At 42.9% G+C, this 21,298-nt stretch overlaps 1 protein-coding gene across 1 annotated transcript; it reads right to left on the bottom strand.

Moving 5' to 3' along the window:
* Nucleotides 1–4,683: 4,683 nt before the first annotated feature.
* Nucleotides 4,684–20,744, bottom strand: LOC147666148 (uncharacterized). The gene is made up of 2 exons (XM_086949269.1): nucleotides 18,542–20,744; nucleotides 4,684–4,777 (listed from the first exon to the last, which is right to left on the bottom strand). Exons 1-2 carry the CDS (start codon nucleotides 20,551–20,553, stop codon nucleotides 4,684–4,686), a joined length of 2,106 nt encoding a protein of 701 aa, XP_086805395.1. The 5' UTR covers nucleotides 20,554–20,744.
* Between the last annotated feature and the right edge of the window lie 554 nt (nucleotides 20,745–21,298).

The following is a 21,298-nucleotide window of genomic DNA, read 5'->3' as shown; positions in this document are numbered from 1 at the left end:
TAAAAGAGGTTGGGTTTATTAGAGAGGGCCTCACACTCGCACAGCAGCCTCCTGCAGGTGCTGCCGGGGTGCGTGTAAAAGAGGTTGGGTTTATTAGGGAGGGCCTCACCCTCGCCCAGCAGCCTCCTGCAGGTGCTGCCGGGGTGTGTGTAAAAGAGGTTGGGTTTATTAGAGAGGGCCTCACGCTTGCCCAGCAGCCTCCTGCAGGTGCTGAGGGGTGCGTGTAAAAGAGGTTGGGTTTATTAGAGAGGGCCTCATGCTCACCCAGCAGCCTCCTGCAGGTGCTGCCGGGGTGTGTGTAAAAGAGGTTGGGTTTATTAGAGAGGGCCTCACGCTTGCCCAGCAGCCTCCTGCAGGTGCTGAGGGGTGCGTGTAAAAGAGGTTGGGTTTATTAGAGAGGGCCTCATGCTCACCCAGCAGCCTCCTGCAGGTGCTGCCGGGGTGTGTGTAAAAGAGGTTGGGTTTATTAGAGAGGGCCTCACGCTTGCCCAGCAGCCTCCTGCAGGTGCTGCCGGGGTGCGTGTAAAAGAGGTTGGGTTTATTAGAGAGGGCCTCATGCTCACCCAGCAGCCTCCTGCAGGTGCTGCCGGGGTGTGTGTAAAAGAGGTTGGGTTTATTAGAGAGGGCCTCACGCTTGCCCAGCAGCCTCCTGCAGGTGCTGAGGGGTGCGTGTAAAAGAGGTTGGGTTTATTAGAGAGGGCCTCATGCTCACCCAGCAGCCTCCTGCAGGTGCTGCCGGGGTGTGTGTAAAAGAGGTTGGGTTTATTAGAGAGGGCCTCACGCTCGCCCAGCAGCCTCCTGCAGGTGCTGAGGGGTGCGTGTAAAAGAGGTTGGGTTTATTAGAGAGGGCCTCACGCTCGCCCAGCAGCCTCCTGCAGGTGCTGCCGGGGTGCGTGTAAAAGAGGTTGGGTTTATTAGAGAGGTCCTCACGCTCGCCCAGCAGCCTCCTGCAGGTGCTGAGGGGGTGCGTGTAAAAGAGGTTGGGTTTATTTGAAAGGGCCTCACGCTCGCCCAGCAGCCTCCTGCAGGTGCTGCCGGGGTGCGTGTAAAAGAGGTTGGGTTTATTAGAGAGGTCCTCACGCTCGCCCGGCAGCCTCCTGCAGGTGCTGCGGGGGTGCATGTAAAAGAGATAGGGGTTTATTAGAGAGGGTCTCACGCTCGCCCAGCAGCCTCCTGCAGGTGCTGCCGGGGTGCGTGTAAAAGAGGTTGGGTTTATTAGAGAGGGCCTCACGCTCGCCCAGCAGCCTCCTGCAGGTGCTGCCGGGGTGCGTGTAAAAGAGGTTGGGCTTATTAGAGAGGGCCTCACGCTCACACAGCTGTCTCCAACAGGAGCTGCCGGGGTGCATGTAAAAGAGGTTGGGTTTATTAGAGAGCGCCTCACGCTTGCCCAGCAGCCTCCTGCAGGTGCTGCCGGGGTGCATGTAAAAGAGGTTGGGCTTATTAGAGAGGGCCTCACGCTCGCACAGCTGTCTCCAACAGGAGCTGCCGGGGTGCGTGTAAAAGAGGTTGGGCTTATTTGAGAGCGCCTCACGCTCGCACAGCAGCCTCCTACAGGTGCTGCCGGGGTGCATGTAAAAGAGGTTGGGTTTATTAGAGAGCGCCTCACGCTCGCCCAGCAGCTTCCTGCAGGTGCTGCCGGGGTGCATGTAAAAGAGGTTGGGTTTATTAGAGAGGGCCTCACGTTCGCCCAGCAGCCTCCTGCAGGTGCTGCCGGGGTGCGTGTAAAAGAGGTTGGCTTTATTAGAGAGCGCCTCACGCTCGCACTGCAGCCTCCTGCAGGTGCTGCCGGGGTGCATGTAAAAGAGGTTGGGTTTATTAGAGTGCATCATTCACACCCAGCAGTCTCTCACATGTGCAGTAGAGGAGTGTGTAAGAGGTTGGGTTCATTAGAGAGCGCCTCACGCTCATCCAGCAGTCTCCTACAGTTGCTGCTGGGGAGAGTGGAAAAAGGGTTGGGTTTATAAGAGAGCGCCTCACGTTTGCCCGGCAGTCTCCCACAGGGACTGCTGGGGGTTGTAAAAGAGGTTGTGCTTGACTGAGAGAGAGCCTAGTGTTCACCTCCAGGTGCTGATGGAAAGGGCATTGATTCGGGTGGGTTTGACAGAGAGAAATTCAGCGATTCAAGGCGCAGCTCGCCTCTTTCATAAAAGGGCGCCGTTAGCATATACATGTTTGCAGTCTGGTTTGCAGTTTTTGATTATGGGGAGCCACGCAGAGCTTGGCATCGCTTCCTCTCCTTTCCAATGCTTACGTGATTCTCCTGCCTTTATTCTTCACATCATTACATTTTGATTTTTCAATGTATGCTGAACTCACCCAGATAGTGGTCAATATGGATAAGGGAGGAGGCGACCAGATCCAGTCACTTACCTTGATCACTGAGGACGAGTAATTATTGAAAAACAGTTTTGGGACTCCTGCTGTAAGTCTCTGTGCTGTCCAAGTTAAGCTTTGACCAACCAACAGGTTTACGTCGGGCCCTCACACCTCCCTGATGAAGAAGCCCCCTGTGTCCATACATAAGAACTGGAGTTTACAGAATGTGTGTGAATGATTCAATCAACATTTATTTTAGAATTAATGCATATTCCATCAACTCAATCCATCAATATCATAGAACAGCGTTTCCCAAACTGAGTCACAGCCCAATGGTGGGCCATTAGCCAATTTATGGTGGGTCGGGAAAGAGTCATAAATAACGGTGCCTTTACATTTTGTAATAATCTTGTCAGATTTGCTGTGCTTAAAAAGCAGATGTCAAATTTTAGGATACGTCTTCTGACAAATCCTGCTCATTCTTTTAACATGGGGATTTCTGTTTACTTGTCTTGCTCTGACTCTAAAGCAAGAGGAGTTTTTAAGGCGAACTATGCGACAATCACACTGGTGTACATGCCGTGTGAAAGGAAAGGCTGTAGGGTGTCATGTTTTGTAACACACAACAACATATGAATACCTTCACCTTTGGAAGTTTGGAAAGCAAAATGAAATCCATTATTTTACAATTCTGAAGTGTAATGGGAACAAAGATTTTAAAAAGATCAAAACAAATCAAGACAGTTTTACAAAGGATATTCACTGAAACCCGACTTCCATACATTATCATGTGTGTGCCAGACACATTTATCATCAAAGCTGTCTGCAAATCTAGTGGTCAGAAAATGTGCTGCCTGTAAATGACGCACGTTACTGTATGATGCTTTATTATTATTATATAGCGACTCACGCCTGCCATGCACAGTTCTGTTATAAATGATGTCATTTGAAATGCTGCAGTCGTGATAAAAATGATGTTACAGAATATGTCACGAGCGATGTCATATGTGGGATAATTAGCTGTGCATGGGGAGGGTACGACTTATAGTTACTTTAGGGAATGAGTTATTGTTATTAGAGATAACAATAACTGTGGAATTTCAGTGGTTTTTCAGTTTAAAACAGCGCATTGACACATAACTTTTCACCTAACTATAACAACACTTTAACCTTAGTTTTTTTCTGTTAATTTCTAAGGTTGCTTTTTAATGTAATGCAAGACATAATTACAACTCATAACTATAACACCACTTTATCCCTTACTTTTTCCAGAGAATTTATAGGCTTTTTTAAAAAATAAAGACCTATATTTTATTGCCATACGTAAAGCCAACCCCGCCACACATGTCCTTTGACTGTGTGCAGCATGAGGTTAGCCGCAGGGCCTAGCCTGCTGTCAGTCCCTGCCTCCAAACTAATGATTTTGTTAACGAGTCTCAACACCAAATATAACAATAACTATTGGCTTCATCAAGGGGTGAACATATCATTATACAGAAAGAATATATATATGTATATCATGTCTATAAAAATCACCAGTGCTTTTGTGAAATGTATATTTCAGTAATTCACACACTGCAATGTTTAATAATAGTGACCATTATAAAAATGTTTAATAAAGTTTTAATATGAAAAAATCATGTTTGCTAGTCTTTTGTTTAACGTAATATTTATTATCAAAGCAGTTTGTGGTCTGTAAAATGTTACAAGATACACTCAAATACATAATTTTTTTAATAACACAAACATGTCTCTAAGTCTTAACATTTTTTCAGCTCACAAAAGGGAATAAGAAAAAAACACAAGAGAGCCTTGGACTTCAGCTGAAGACCATGGAGCTCCAAACAGGAGTGTTTTTGAAAAATATGGTTAATTCTCCTGAGGTTATGGATTCAATGACCCCGGGGACTTTTAACTGTTTTTAAAAAAAAATTATGAAGGCTGCTGCTGCTTCCCCACAACATTACTAAAATGTGTGTTGGTCCCCCCTGCTTTCTAGGTGAACCACCAAGTTGTAAAAATATGCTTAAAAGGAGCAGTAAATAATAAATGTGTGGCTCCTGCCTCTCATTTATTCTTTTTTGTTGTTCTTTTCATTTAGGGTGTTCTGTGCAGCTCCACTCTCCAAGCCTATACAGTCCACAGGGACACCATACCCAGGGCCACACTCATTTTTTAGAGAAGGGGCAACGCACCTCTGCGGGGCCCCAATGCCAGGCAGTTTTCTATTAGGGAGGGGGGTTGTGTACCCCCTCCCCGAGCTTCTGAAGATTCACTAAAACGACTTCTACATTCATCGCAACGGTATCAGTGTATATTCTCGGATGTGTTTGGAGGTTTGATAAGTGACAAAAGCTCTTTACACATTCATTGCACTTGAATGGTTTTTCCCCCTGTGTGTGTTTGCTGATGTATTTGTAGGTCTGATATTTGCCTAAAGCTCTTTAAGCATTCTCTGCAACTGAATCCTGTGTGAGTTTGCTAGTGAATCCTTAATCCACAAGAGTCAGTTAAACTACTGTAATATCCAGTGCAATGATATGGTTGTTCGCCTGTGTGTCTTTGCTGATGAATCCTGAGCTTTGAGGAATCTCTAAACTCCTTCCATATTCATTGCAATGCCCCGGCCCCAGCGTGTGTTTGTTGGTGTTTTTTAAGCATGAGCGCAAAATCCGTTCCGTTTGCGGATTTTTGGTGAATCCGCAATCCGAGAATTTGTGGATTTTCTCGCAAAATCCGCGAACAGAACGGATTGGAGGCAAACGTTCAAGCTTGAAGCTTGTAACTGTCCCAGGATGGTGCCAGCAAGCTGCCAGGCCATCCTGAGATAGTTACAAGCTTCAAGCTTGAACAGGAAGCACTAATAGATAAAATGAAGCTGGTGCTCGAGCACCTGAATTATTTTATCTATTAGTAACTGTATTTTAGCATGGCACTGGCAGCTTGCCGGCACCATGCTAAAATAAGGCTCAGGGGGGTCAGGGGCCAGGGGAGTGCACAGGAGCCCCCCCCCCCTGTGATGCTGGCAGAGGCACTTGCATCCTTGACTTTCGTATAATAATAATATAATCCACATTTGTAAAGCGCACAATAACCCGTAAGAGTCTCTAGGCGCTGGGGGCCGTCAGGAAGATTAAGCAAGCTATTGCCCAGAGTCACATGGTGCTGGGCTAATCTGCCGCCGGTGCCGGGGATCGAACCGTAATCCCCAGATTCCGGAGTCAGTCGCCCTGGCCGTGGCGCCACACCTCTTCCTTCACGACTTTCACGAGCGCAATCCCCATGCAGTTGCTATGACCAGGAGCTTCTTTCTCCTAATCTGCTCCTCTGATCGGTCTCTGACCATCTATACACATAAGAGGCACGTGAACTCGCACAGAAGACCCCCCCACCAAAAAATCCGCAAATCCGCGGATCCGCAAATCCACGGATTTTTACGGATTCGCAATCCGCGAATTCGCTAATCCGCGGATTGCAAATCTGCAAAATCCGCTCATTCTTAGTGTTTTTGTAATTCTGATAATTAACTACAGCTCTTCACGCATTCACAACAATTGTATATTTTTTCCCTAATGTGTGTTCACAGATGTGTTTGGAGGTTCGATAACCGAACTAAGCTCTTCACACATTAAGTGCCCTTGAATGTTTTTCCCCAGTGTGTGTTCACCGATGATTCCTTAATGCTGAAGATTGTTTAAAACTATTGCCACATTCACTGCAATGATATGTTTTTTTTTACCCTGTCTGTGTTCGCTGATAACTTTGTAACTATACTTTTTGACTAAAGTTCTTCACACATTCACTGCAACTAAATGGCTTTTCTACAGTGTGCGTTTGCTGATGAATCCTTAATGCTGAAGAGTCACTAAAATCACTGCCACATTTACTGCAATTGTATGGTTAGTCCCCATTATGTGTTTGCTGATGTCTTTGTAACTGTGATAACCAACTAAAGCACTTTGCACATTCTTTGCACTGGTATGGTTTTTCCCTTATGTGTAGTCGCCGATGTCTTAGGAGATATGAAGACAAACTAAAGCTCTTCACACATTCACTGCACTTAAATGGCTTTTCCCCTGTGTGTCTTCGCTGGTGTCTTTCAAGGTGTGATAACAGACTAAAGCTCTTCCCACATTCATTGCATTTCAATTGTTTTTCCCCGTGTGTGTTCTCTGATGACTTTGAAGGTGTGATAACTGACTAAAGCACTTTGCACATTCAGTGCACTTGAATGGTTTGTTGCGTTCTAATCTAGGACCCTGATCGATACTGTGACCTTATGCCCCTATTCAGCTATAAATCCATTTATTCCCTATATTGGCATAACCGTTCAAGTGCAATATTCAGAAACTCGTCTCTGGCCTCACACGAACAGAGCCACATTTCAGAATAGCTTTCTCTGCCACTTCCTTTGCAACCAATTAGTGCAATGACATAGCAGAAGTTACTATCTGAGATTCCTAAATTAACACTCCGAGTTCTTCAACAAGATAAAAACTCACCAACCTGGAAATCCCCGCTTGCTGTGTTTTGATTAGTAATAGAACTCTAATGAGCACTGATAGACGATCACTTCCTAGTGACATCTTTATTGACGTCTTATGTCCAAAAACTTACGTCAAACAAGGCACCTTTCAGGTATAAATATTACCAACGTTGCCTTAAGCAATCGCTGTTGTGTTGCCGAAGCTATCAATGCCATCGCTGAAGAAGCTGTCATGCTGATGATACCATAGCTGCTATCGCTACTGCTATCGCTGCTAACTAGCGAACGATGGTGTGGTGAACTTAGGAGCTGAACAGCCGTCCCCTGCAAAGAGCCCAGCAGATGCAAGCTGCCCGCGGACGCTGCCCCTCCTCCTCCTCCTCGACGCGCTGAGAAGAGACGCTGTCTTTCTCCTGCAGAGAAATCCAGCTCCGGCGTTTCTAGTCTACCCTTGCGGGTGACTGGGATATCGACCCCCTGAAGGAGATACCAGACCTCCATCATTCTATTCCAGAGGTATGGTGTTGACTAAACCCTTAGAGAGAATTCTTGAAGCAAACCTTGGCAAAACCAACTTAACTTAAAGCTACTTACTTACTCCCCTCCCAAGTATTAGGCTTAGGTCAGGTACACTGGGGTAGGCGTAGTTAGAAGCACCAGTTGAGTATTGTAGCCTAATGTATATATGAATGTATATATGTTTTATTCCTTTTAAACCATTGTATGGCTAAGAAACCATATCAATGCTTTTACAGTATTATTTCGCAATACTTATCTTACTGTACGTACTTTTTATAATAACAAGTCTTGCAATTGTGGCAATTCATTTCTCTTGTACGAGAAGAAAGACTGTTCAATAAATGTTACCCTTTATTGACAACGCCCGTCTCTCTATTCTCTACATATTGTGAAAGTAAACTGCACAACCACTGACTGAGTAAAATAACTGTCTATTGTTTCACACGACCCTAGAGATTGACTCTTGATCTGAGGAGCAAAGTTGTCATGTTGCACGGTTGTTGGAAAACTGAATCCCTTCTTGGCTGCGCCAGGGAAGCTGATCACTTCCTATTTCAGTCAAGAAAGTTTCCAGTGACCTCTGAGCTAGTTGGTAACAACCCCAATTAAGTTTAGCATAGTCAGTGGAGGCCTGGAAGATCCGCACTTCTACGTCGATACTACTGTTTATGTTATTCCTATGCGCAGGGCCTATTGGGAAAATAGGAACTACACTACATGGCGCCCAAACGTTTGGTAAGGCGATAAACTAACGCAAGACGTTAGAGTAACTCAGTCGTGCATTTTTCACACAGACCCCTTTTCTCCCGTAAATACTCCAATAGACGTCTGGAGTGGGTGAAAGGTTACAATCCGCCCGAACTCAGTAGGAAAAGATTCCTATGTAAAGCTATGGTTATTCAACGTTGAAGGATACAGTGTTCCATAATATTGTGCACCTAATCTTTGTCTCCTTGGAGACCTGCTCTGCAAAAACTTTTCTGACAACAAAATGTCAGACTTAGAAAACGAAACCACTGGAGGTGCAGTAAATGCGACTCAGCAGGGTCCCGACACTACTACTGACCCAGATGCAATTATCATCCCGGTACATTTAAGAAAATCTATAACTTTAAAACTTATAGAAAACGGACTGACACCACAAGGTGGTACAGTAATTTTCGTGATAGAGGCACACGAATATCGGCAGACAGAGGTATTCTATTCATGGATAAACTTTCCAGCGGCAAACGCTAGAACAAAAGAGTTTCACTTTTACAAAATAGAGAAACCACCGGATGAGTACGCTCCTTTCGAGGAGACTGAAATCCCACTAAAATTCCAGGAGCACCTGCTCTGGTTTAATGGCGCCCTAAAACATAATGATCATATTACCAGGCTCGGTCCACTAGGTAGACCAGGAGCAACGTGGCCGGTTCTAGCCAGCTACACACCACATCCGGACATTGCAAAAATGTCAAAAGAAGAACTGTTAGTACAGCTAAAAACATTAATAAAAATACATAGGCAATTAGTCCATTATGTAATGAGGACTGCAACAGTCCAACCAGCTGTTAATGTACCACAGCTGACCCCTCATCAGGGGAACACAAATAAAATTACACCACAGAACATACAGTCATGTCTTGGTAAAACACCCGTAAAACGGGAACAAATTCCTTTCTGGTTAGCGCAGAAAATCACTCAAATAGAGGCAGTATTTCCGGATATTACCCCTATCGAGAAACACAGAATCTTGACAATCTGCCTTCCTATTGGAATCGCACCACACGTGGAGGACTGTGACACTTGGGGTACAGTCTTTGCTTCCATTTACACAAAAACACATGGTGTTCCGTCTATGGCGGTAATACCGGATGTGCTGAGACAGATTCAAAATGAATACGGTCCAGAACCTGCTTTAACTCTTGGTATGAAATTACTGAAAGACTTTAAGCAGGTCTCGGCTATATTATTAGCCAACATAAAGGGAGAAGCAGCATCTGTGGTGATCCACCAGAAGTTGAAGGAAACAGATATAACAGATCAGCCAATTGAGCTTGCCAAAATCATAGAGAAATGCTATGAAGTATTAGGTAGAGACAGCTTGGGTGGAAAACCAGTAAAGCCCCAACTGCTCGAAAATCCTGAAAAATTATTTATTAAAAATAATTCAAACACTCCTAAAAAGAGCTGGGATGGAAATAAACAATCCACTCCCAAGGAAAAAGTTTTCCAGTCCAGAGGAAGGTCTCCTCGACGGAGGGAAAGAACTCCGACTTAAGAACACCAGTATCCCTAGAGAGAGCCCTCTGAGAAAAGATACAACCTTAGAAATAGGGATAATTTGAAAAAACCTGATAGATATCAAAGTATTGATACACGTCCCTCTCGATCTTTTTCGCAGAAATTGGAAAGAAGAGGACGGTCAGACCCAGGAGAGCACACCAAGTCCAAAGACAAGGAACCTGCTCAGAGTAAAAAATCTCAATTTCCAAAAAAGAAGGTAGCCAGTATTAGAGTAATCAACCATGCCGAGAATACTGAGGACACAGTTGAAAAACGGGGAGTGGGCACAGACAATGTGAGACAGTGCAGCAGAAATCAGTATAGCCCGCAAGATCTTGATGAGTCATCTGGAGACAGTGGACACGAATGAGTTCATTCAGGTTGAAACTGCCGACACCAGACTTAGCGAGCCCCATAAAATATACGAAATAACATTGCGTATAGAGGGTGATAAGACTAGGAAAATAAAGGGTCTATTTTGGGATAAACTCTCAAAAGGCTATGATATTCTGTTAGCTGAAAATGATTGGCCCCCAGAGTTTGTCAGGGAGTGCCCTCATGGCGAAGAAATGATTATGCCTGCCTTCTCGAATCACATTCCGATTCACAAAAAATATACTTATGCAAGGAAATGGGCAGTAGCCCAGGCACCGGCATTATATAAAAATCATGTAGGATGGGATGAGGACTCACCTCCTCACAAAATCCAGTTAAAAAGTGAACCAACTGCCCAACGGCAGTATCCCATTAAGCAAAAAGCTAAAAAACAAGTCAGGGAGATCTTAGATCAACTTGAGTACCAGGGGGTGATTGAAACATGCACCTCTCAAATGAACAATCCCTTGTTTCCTGTCTTCAAGCCAGCCAATTCATATCGTCTAGTTTTGGACTACAGACACCTTAATGCATGTTGCAAAACATTTGCAGTACAAAATTCGCATAGTGCTGCACTAATGAATAACATAGTTAGGAAAAAATATAAAACGACATTAGACATATCTAATGGTTTCTTTTGTCAAAACATTGCACCAGAAAGCAGGTATTTGACCGCTTTCTCCGTAATGGGGTCTCAGAAAATTTCTGTCGACTCCCACAGGGGTTCAAGAACAACCCAGGACTATTCTCAGCTAGGGTAACAGAGTTACTACAAATATATGATGATGAGGCATTATCCTACGTAGATGATATCTATCTCACAGATGACGACTTGGATACTCACTTGAAAAGAGTGAACACCATTATACTTGGGTTCGCAGCAGAGGGTTACAAATTCAACTTTAAAAAGTCTCGAATTGCCCATCTGACAGTACTATTCTTAGGATACGAATTATCAAGTGAAGGAAAAAGCCTAGCGGACAACTTCTTAGAGAAGTGCGCTGTACTCCAAGCTCCAAAAACGCTGAAGAATTTACAATCCATACTAAGTTTTCTGAATTTCGGAAGAACTTACATTCTAAATTACGCAGAGAGGGTTAAACCTCTCTACGAACTAATACAACCTGATTTTAAACAAATCAATTGGACTCAAAAACACACAGAAATTTTGAGATCACTGCAAACAGACATGTTAGCTAAAACAAAATTAGACACACGTGACAACACACGCGATCTTGTAATCCGAGTCATCCCAGGAAGATGCAGATTCACGTACCTGACCTCTAATGAGGGAGAAAAGGTACCAATTTCAATTAAATCTCACTTGTACACACAAGCAGAAAAAACATTCAGTCACACAGAAAATACTGTGAAGGCAGTGCAAATTGCATTAGCAAATGAACGAGAACTAGCACATGGTAAAAGGATTAATATCCTCATTGCGGAATCCGCCTTCGAGGCGCTATTCAGCCCAGTAAACCTGCCTACAGTGTCACTGGATCCGAAATGGATACAGTGTGTAGATTCTCTAGGAGCGGAAGATGTGAAATACTATTTCGCCCCGCAATTCGAAGAACTGAATGATTTAGAATATGAAAAAGAATATCCTCTGCCAATCGAACTTCTGCCTCTCCCACAGTACGCCTGTATAATCTATACAGATAGGTTTGTACGGCATTTCAACGTAGAGAGCAAATCCTACGATGCATCCTGTGCGATTGTTAAAGGTCGTTGGCTGTGCGGTAAATTCAGACCGAAAGTAACAAAAACTGAATCAGTAAGAAACTGTTCGGCTCAGAGAGCTGAAATCAGATGTTTAAAGATGGCACTTGAAAATGCAGAACGTGAATTCCCCACACTTATCGTGTGCGATTCTCATTTTTGCGTCAACTCTTGCAATAATAAACTGCAGAGCTGGATTGAAAACGATTACAAAGATGACACAGGTGCCACAATAAAGCATAAATTGCTCCGGAAACAGGTAGCTCTTTTTCAGAAAGAACTACAAAAGACTCACGTGATACACGCACAGAGTCTTCAACGTGATGGCGTTCACGTTGCAGGGAATTCATTGGCTAATACAGCCACAGCGGAAGCAACTAAACCGGCTTCCATAGCCACAAAAAAGCGTGCAGAAAAATACATAGACGGGGAAACCATGCTGGCAGTAAAAACAACCGTAAAAGGGACTGTGCAGCACTACCCGTGAACTATCCACTCAATTAAAAAAACGTAATCGATGCAAACTCCGTTCCTTTTGCTCGAATCCCTGGAGTGGGGGATAGGGTAATTCCAAACAGGGACCGGAGGGGCTTCCTATTACAGGAAGCACATATGGGGTTGGGTCTGAGACACCAAACAATCAGGGACTCTCTGAGAGAATTAGAATCAGAGTACTGGTGGCCGGAAATGAGTGAAGGTATTCATGAGTTTGCAAAAAACTGTGAAGACTGCAATAGAGATTGCAGTGGAGAACCGGCCAGTGTAGTGTCAGAAGCCCTAATAGAAAGCATCAGGCAATCTATCCGCGCTATCAAAAAAGAGAAACGCGTCCCATTGTACATCATTAAGGCTAAACACACTTAAAAAATGTGGCCTCCAGCGCTCGGCTGACGCTAGAACGGTTATAAAAGATCTGCGAGTCTTTATCGGCACATACGCAATTACCACGTTCCATTCTGACCAGGGTCCTCGTTTTAGCTCTCGAGCTTATAAGGAGGCCATGGCCAGCATGGGAATTGGGTTGCGGTATTCTTGTCCGTCGCACCCCGAAGGGAATAGTGTGGTAGAAAGAAAAAACCGAGACATAAAGCGATCTATAACAGCGAAGGTATTAGGTTCAGGCGCTGGGTGGGTCAAACCAGTCTTAACAATTTGCCAAGAAATTCTCTAAAAGGTTTCAGCCCATACAAACTATTGTTCGGAATTAGAATGAGAATTCAGGACTTAGATAGTCAGGTATCAGTGGTACAAGATAATAAAACAGACTTTGACATCAAAGATCGTTTGGCTGTTTTACAGGAACTGAATGAAACAAGAAAATCCTTAAGCAACATAAAGTTAAAGCAACAGCCAGATACCACTGACGAGGCACCACAACCAACAGCCCCAGCAAGGCCTGTCTGGATTCCAAAGATTGGGGATCTAGTCAGAGAAAAAATAGCGGTGAAGAAGGAATTTGGGCCTTCTTACGGAAAAACAGTACCTGTCTTGGCAGTCACCGGCACAAGATCAGTTGTACTACCGCCCCTTGCTGGTAAAAAGGAAAACAGAGTTGTATCAATCGACCTGGTAAAACCACAAGCATGTGGCCTATAATCAACAGTAGGCCCAGTGGACTCCCAAGAAACAACAGAATACCCAAACTTGCAACAATCCAAGAGGTTCAAACTGAAAGACTAATCACATTCGATCAGCCTGCAGTGCACAGAGAAGGACTATGCAATAATGCCATGGAACTCGTGCCTCTTGAGACACAGATTGAAACAGTTCGTCAAGAAACACCTGTCTACCATAATGTGGAATCAGAAAGTGCTACCGAAAGACAGATTGAAAGAACAATCCCAACAATTGACAGAACTGCCTCTGGTTATTTCATCGACTTCGACAACTTTTCCGAGGATCAAAGTAATTGTAGCATTGTATTATTTCAGGGGTATTCATACTCCTACTATGCCTAATTTTAGTTTTAATTTTAGGAAAGTTTATTACAATTGAATGGACACAGCAAGTCAGAACATCAACTTAGTCCTCAAACCACACAATCATCCCACGTGAAGAAAAGAGAACTGTCAACAGTAAATGTCACAGCCATTCCAATACCTGGTGGGGTAGTATGGGAGAAAACTGACTATGAGATCTATGGTCCGGTCGAGATCCTGAAGTATCCTCATCAACTGAAGGTTTCCTTAAGTGACTTTGTAAAACCTACTACATTCTCTGATGATTGGGACTTTAACAGTATTAATGACATGATGTCTGATTTAGTAATGTCAGCTAGATTTACAGAACATGATTATTTATAAGGTTCGTCTAGTTATGAACAGTTGTTCTTTTACACACATTATGGCGATCATTATTTGCATAAATCTGCACAGCCTAGAAATGTTTTTAAGTATAATCAATGCGAACATTGTGCTACACCACCTAAAAGCAGTTCTAAAACATTCTTTGAGAAATTCAAGTACTTCTCAGGGTTCAACACCAGTGATGCAGAAACGTTTTATTACAAACTGTTAGATAAAACAGGATTGAAAACAATGCTGACAAACACTAAATTAATATATTCAGAAGCATTTTATGACAAAATGATGACATTTGGTTTTGATTATTGGAAAAATAACATTGAAACAAAAACCATTTGGGGTACAAAAGATTGGCAGGTACAAGGTCTAGAAGCACTATTCAGAACCTGCATGATACCAGAACAAATGATGTTTTTAAATGACACAATTCACCAAACATCCTGTCTTGGCCTAGCTAAGATCAAAGACCTAAACAAACCGTCTATTCCGAAGCCAATACCTGAAAATGCAACAACAGATATTGAGATAGACGTAACTAACATTTTACATTTTAACAGAACACATCCTGATTGGAAAAAGTGGTTAATCTGGCCTACTGACACAAACAACTGTCAAGATAGATTCCTGAACAAAACACAGGGGTTAAAAATGACCAGACAAGACCCTAGATACTCCCAGAGACAACATCCAGGGATAGTAACAACATACAGTGTAGGAAAACTCTGCCTCGAATGGCTAGGATCATCCACACTGGCTGAAATTAAGCAACACTTATCTTTACTTAAAGATGGTGCTGATTTGCGCGATTTCATTTTTGGACCACGCAAACAGCGTCAAAAGCGTTTCATAGCGACCAGTATCTATGCTGCGTATAACAAGGCTTGGAAAGTCACACAAATTGAAACAGCAGAAAAAATACGAGAAATTGATCGTATTAATTTGGAAAAATCACTTTCTGTAGTGGACAATGGGTTAATGACTCTGTCCTCCAGAATATATTTGTTGGACAATATTGTATCCTCTGCCTTTGACATAATAGACAGGGACTTGCTAATGTTACAGCATGGCCAGTCACAATTACGTTCTATTGTACAATTAGGCTGGACGCTGCAAAATCTTCGTTCAGGCTATGTGCCTTGGCGTTTAATCAACACAACGTCATTGATTTCTATTTTTAACCTTACTGATAAACAAATCAGCTTGGCACAGAAAGGAGCAGACTATACAATCCTGAGCATCGAAAAACTTGAGAGATTACCATTGACAATGTCAGAAAGTCCTGTCATTGAATGGATAATACACGGAATTATCACTATTCCGATAACAACTTTCCGATTTAAAAAGTGCCTTGAATACATACCTACTGGCCAGTATGAACGATTGGGTAAAGGATATGTTAAGTCAGCATATAAATTACCATACACACATTCATGCTGTAGTGACAGCGACAAAAATGTATTTCTTAGTGGTGAAAACTGTAAACATTCACTAAGCGGTATACTTTTGTGTCAGGGTATTAATTTACACGGCGCCTGTGAAGGTAATTCTAACAACCTTTCATGCCACCAGCTTGTCACACCTGCAACGCAGATAGAGCCCTTCTTTATGCAACTCGCGAATGGGAGTTACATTCTAAGAACGGATCACAGATGTTGTGGCCTTGTGCCAGGGAAAAGTTATCTCGTAAGCGTAACTTCCATGGTCAAATGCTGTATGCAAGCATTGTTCCCGAGCGGGCCTGGAGACATAGAGACTCCCATCTGGCCTCGTCTGCATTTCTCTTCTATACGAATTGATACTTTAAGCAAAATGAAGTCTGTGCTTTTACAGACAACAGTGCCCATAACGTCATCAAAAGAGACGCATGATCTCCTAGTTGCAAGGACAGCTACGGAGGTTCATGACCTTTTATCAACAAATTGCCCCGTGCATTTCGTAGAAATGTTGAGCCAACTCCTTAACATGTCTAGTGCCACAGGCATCCCAGGTATTTAAGACGATTTTTACTGGACTGCTTACACCATTTCAAGCAATTCTGGGAATCGTTCCAAATTTTGTCCACTCTGTTTTTGGCGGCATACCCCTATTTTTGGGACTTGTAGCAGGGATTTTATTTTTGACCCTCCTGCTTCGTTATGGCAAGCCACAGCTCAGACATGACTCCTATGGGAATGGAAGAAACAATCCTAGCAGTTCGCTACCGGGACAGAATAACTAGAGTCCTTGGATTGGCCAGGCTGAGAGATCTAAACATGACCTGGTTCCTTTCATTCAGACCGATATGGCAAAATTGCATCTTACCTGTACTACGATGTATGCTATGCGGAGATGAGTGCGTGTTGGACATCTGTCTTTCACTTCCATCAGCAGTACCAATGGATATCGATACTTTGCTCAGTCCGATAACGGCTCACGCATTGTGTTGTCCCCAGCGGCACCCAATCCTGATGACGGCATTCGTTGAGACTCCTGTGCTACGACTAGGTGGTAACAGTGGAGCGAGTGACAAAAGCAACATCACCCAGGTACGACCTTCTGTGAGCATTGCTGATCCCGACTTTGATGACATTCGGCCTTCAGTTTTGAACAACAAAAACTGCTAAAAGCGTTGGAACTCTATTTTTCCCGTTCAAGCATTAATTCTTTTGAATTGAACACTTTTTAATATTCACCTTCTTTTTGGCACGAAAAATTCTTTGCTTAAAGTAAAACTATTCATAGAGAACAGAAGCTTCAACTTCTATTTCTAAATACATCTAGAGACATAATAACTTTACACCAGCCTCTAGCACATTTTACTGCAATGCATTTATATGTGATGAAATTATCTCGCCCTTCTTCTGTTTCAGAGATATTTCATGTGTAATTCTTTTTGCATAATCGTTCATTGATTTCATATGCTATAATTTTTGAATGATTTCTATGCTTCAAAAACGTACAGTACTTAAATTTTCACGTATTACAAATACGCCTATTTCAAATGCATATATGTCTTTTGGGGTGGGCAATGTTACACATGCATCTTATTGCTCTAGTTTTAGTAATTTGATGGACATAAATTCGTGGAGTGGATGTTGCGTTCTAATCTAGGACCCTGATCGATACTGTGACCTTATGCCCCTATTCGGCTATAAATCCATTTATTCCCTATATTGGCATAACCGTTCAAGTGCAATATTCAGAAACTCGTCTCTGGCCTCACACGAACAGAGCCACATTTCAGAATAGCTTTCTCTGCCACTTCCTTTGCAACCAATTAGTGCAATGACATAGCAGAAGTTACTATCTGAGATTCCTAGATTAACACTCCGAGTTCTTCAACAAGATAAAAACTCAGCAACCTGGAAATCCCCGCTTGCTGTGTTTTGATTAGTAATAGAACTCTAATGAGCACTGATAGACGATCACTTCCTAGTGACATCTTTATTGGCGTCTTATGTCCAAAAACTTACGTCAAACAAGGCACCTTTCAGGTATAAATATTACCAACGTTGCCTTAAGCAATCGCTGTTGTGTTGCTGAAGCTATCAACGCCATCGCTGAAGAAGCTGTCATGCTGATGATACCATAGCTGCTATCGCTACTGCTATCGCTGCTAACTAGCGAACGATGGTGTGGTGAACTTAGGAGCTGAACTGCCGTCCCCTGCAAAGAGCCCAGCAGATGCAAGCTGCCCGCGGACGCTGCCCCTCCTCCTCCTCCTCGACGAGCTGAGAAGAGACGCTGTCTTTCTCCTGCAGAGAAATCCAGCTCCGGCGTTTCTAGTCTACCCTTGCGGGTGACTGGGATATCGACCCCCTGAAGGAGATACCAGACCTCCATCATTCTATTCCAGAGGTATGGTGTTGACTAAACCCTTAGAGAGAATTCTTGAAGCAAACCTTGGCAAAACCAACTTAACTTAAAGCTACTTACTTACTCCCCTCCCAAGTATTAGGCTTAGGTCAGGTACACTGGGGTAGGCGTAGTTAGAAGCACCAGTTGAGTATTTTAGCCTAATGTATATATGAATGTATATATGTTTTATTCCTTTTAAACCATTGTATGGCTAAGAAACCATATCAATGCTTTTACAGTATTATTTCGCAATACTTATCTTACTGTAGGTACTTTTTATAATAACAAGTCTTGCAATTGTGGCAATTCATTTCTCTTGTACGAGAAGAAAGACTGTTCAATAAATGTTACCCTTTATTGACAACGCCCGTCTCTCTATTCTCTACATATTGTGAAAGTAAACTGCACAACCACTGACTGAGTAAAATAACTGTCTATTGTTTCACACGACCCTAGAGATTGACTCTTGATCTGAGGAGCAAAGTTGTCATGTTGCACGGTTGTTGGAAAACTGAATCCCTTCTTGGCTGTGCCAGGGAAGCTGATCACTTCCTATTTCAGTCAAGAAAGTTTCCAGTGACCTCTGAGCTAGTTGGTAACAACCCCAATTAAGTTTAGCATAGTCAGTGGAGGCCTCGAAGATCCGCACTTCTACGTTGATACTACTGTTTATGTTATTCCAATGCGCAGGGCCTATTGGGAAAATAGGAACTACACTACAGGTTTTTCTCCTGTGTGTGTTCGCTGATGACTTTGAAGGTGTGATAACTGACTAAAGCACTTTGCACATTCAGTGCACTTGAATGGTTTTTCTCCTGTGTGTGTTCGCTGATGACTTTGAAGGTCTGATAATTGACTAAAGCACTTTGCACATTCATTGCACTTGAATGGCTTTTCTCCTGTGTGTGTTCGCTGGTGTCTTTGTAAGTTTCCTAACATACTAAAGCTCTTTACACATTCTGTGCATTTGAATGGTTTTTCCCCTGTGTGTGTACGCTGATGAATCCTGAGAGTTGAGGAAGCACTAAAGCTCTTCCCACATTCATTGCATTTGAATTGTTTTTCCCCCGTGTGTGTTCGCTGATGACTTCGAAGGTGTGATAACTGACTAAAGCACTTTGCACATTCACTGCATTTAAATGGTTTTTCCCCTGTGTGTGTTCGCTGGTGTCTTTGAAGGCTTGATAACTCACTAAAGCACTTTGCACATTCAATGCACTTGAATGGTTTTTCACCTGTGTGTGTTCGCTGATGTATTTGTAGAAGTGATAATCGACTAAAGCTCTTCCAACATTCATTGCATTTGAATGGTTTTTCCCCAGTGTGTGTTCGCTGATGTCTTTGAAGGTGTGATAATTGACTAAAGCACCTTGCACATTCAGTGCACTTGAATGGTTTTTCTCCTGTGTGTGTTCGCTGATGACTTTGAAGGTCTGATAATTGACTAAAGCACTTTGCACATTCAGTGCACTTGAATGGCTTTTCCCCTGTGTGTGTTCGCTGGTGTCTTTGTAAGCTTCCTAATGTACTAAAGCTCTTTACACATTCTGTGCATTTGAATGGTTTTTCCCCTGTGTGTGTTCGCTGATGAATCCTGAGAGTTGAGGAATCACTAAAACTACTTCCACATTCATTGCAATCATATGGTTTTTCTCCAGTGTGTGTTTGTTGATGTCTTTGTAAGTTTCCTAACTGACTAAAGCACTTTAAACATTCACTGCAATGATATGGTGTTTCCCCTGTGTGTCTTCGCTGATGAATCCTAAGCTTTGAGGAATCACTAAAGCTCCTTCCACATTCATTGCAGTGGTATGGTTTTTCGCCAGAGTGGATTTGTTGGTGTTTTTGTAGTTCGGATAATTGACAAAAGCTCTTTACACATTCACTGCACTTGAATGGTTTTTCCCCAGTGTGTGTTCGCTGATGGCTGTGTAAGACTGATGATTGACTAAAGCTCTTCCCACATTCACTGCACTTGAATGGTTTTTCCCCAGTGTGTGTTCGCTGATGGCTGTGTAAGCCTGATGATTGACTAAAGCTCTTCCTACATTCATTGCACTTAAAGGGTTTTTCCCCAGTGTGAGTTCGCTGATGATACCTTAATGCTGAAGAGTAACTAAAACTACTTCCACATTCCCTACAATGGTATGGTTTTTCCCCTGTGTGTGTTCGCTGATGACTTTTTAGAGATACTTTGTGACTAAAGCTCTTCACACATTCACTGCACTTGAATGGTTTTTCCCCTGTGTGTGTTCGCTGATGACTTTTTAGAGATACTTTCTGACTAAAGCTCTTCACACATTCACTGCACTTGAATGGTTTTTCCCCTGTGTGTGTTTGCTGATGACTCCATAATGTTGCGTACAAACGAAAACTAGTCCCACATTCATTGCAATCATATGGTTTTTCCCCTGTGTGTGTTCGATGATGTTTCTGTAGGTGCGGTAATCGACTAAAGCTCTTCACGCATTCACTGCACCTAAATGGTTTTTCTCCTGTGTGTGTTTGTTGATGCTCATGTAGGTGTGCTGATTGACTAAAGCTCTTCCCACATTCACTGCAATTGAATGTTTTTTCTCCTTCGTGTCTTCGTTGATGGCACTTTAATAGAGATGAAAAATTAGAGCTCTCACCAAATGTGTATGATTCTTCTTTCTTTGTTAGTGTCTGTGGGTCTGGTATATATTTGTCTACATCCCAAGCCTGTGCTTCCTGATGGGCCAACATGGCTGAAAAAGCACTTGTGTTATTCTAACATATCCTGTATATTTGTGTGGTATTTTGCACGTTTGATTTCTGATTTAATAATAATATGCAATACTCATTAAATCCTTTCCACACTCATAATATGTATAATGATTTTTTGTAGGTGATTGTGCCTTTAGATTGGATTATGGTTATGCACGTTTGTGGGTAAAGATCTTCCTTCTGGCCGGTCCAATCTGGGATAGTCAGTTGTACTGTAGATAGCAGAATCCGTCTTTTCTTTACCCTTCAGTTTTCAGGGTCCACGCTGTTGTGCGTTCATTGGTTGCTGCAGTTTGGCCAGAAATAGTTTATAAGACAGCTAGAGCACAAAATGATGGTCTATTGTCACTTTAGAAAACAAAGCACTGCTGTAACCACATCATACCGATCCCATGATGAAAGCTGGCACTGACACCTGTTTGTATAGGAGGTGGCTTGTCTATGTTTTTCTAGAGATCATTTCTTAGTCTTGTGGCATGGAGGTGCACAGCTCAGGTTCTTATGTCCACTGAACTCCCCTTGACTGCTTCTGCCAGGATCTGTCAGTTTATGTTCAGGTTCCGCCGTTGCTGACTGCGCTGATGTTTTTCTGAACACCGGAGATCATTGTTGGTGACAGGTTTGTGCAGATTTTGATTTTTAGTTCCATTATTCATAATAATTTCATGAAATCAAGGCATTTTTCCGCTGGATGAAAAGAGATATAAAATTACTAAATGGAAAT

The sequence above is a fragment of the Lissotriton vulgaris genome, unplaced genomic scaffold (assembly GCF_964263255.1).
Source record: "Lissotriton vulgaris unplaced genomic scaffold, aLisVul1.2 SCAFFOLD_2254, whole genome shotgun sequence".
In the NCBI taxonomy this organism is placed as follows: domain Eukaryota; kingdom Metazoa; phylum Chordata; class Amphibia; order Caudata; family Salamandridae; genus Lissotriton; species Lissotriton vulgaris.
This window is presented reverse-complemented; position numbering and strand designations above follow the sequence as displayed.

What these genes read in the sequence shown, in the direction of transcription:
- LOC147666148 (XM_086949269.1), bottom strand. Translation starts at nt 20,553, where the DNA reads ATGTTGGCCCATCAGGAAGCACAGGCTTGGGATGTAGACAAATATATA. An exon ending in ACAGGAGAAAAACCTGTAGT is followed by an intron (nt 4,778 to 18,541) that starts GTAGTTCCTATT and finishes CACAGGATTCAG; the next exon opens with TTGCAGAGAATGCTTAAAGA.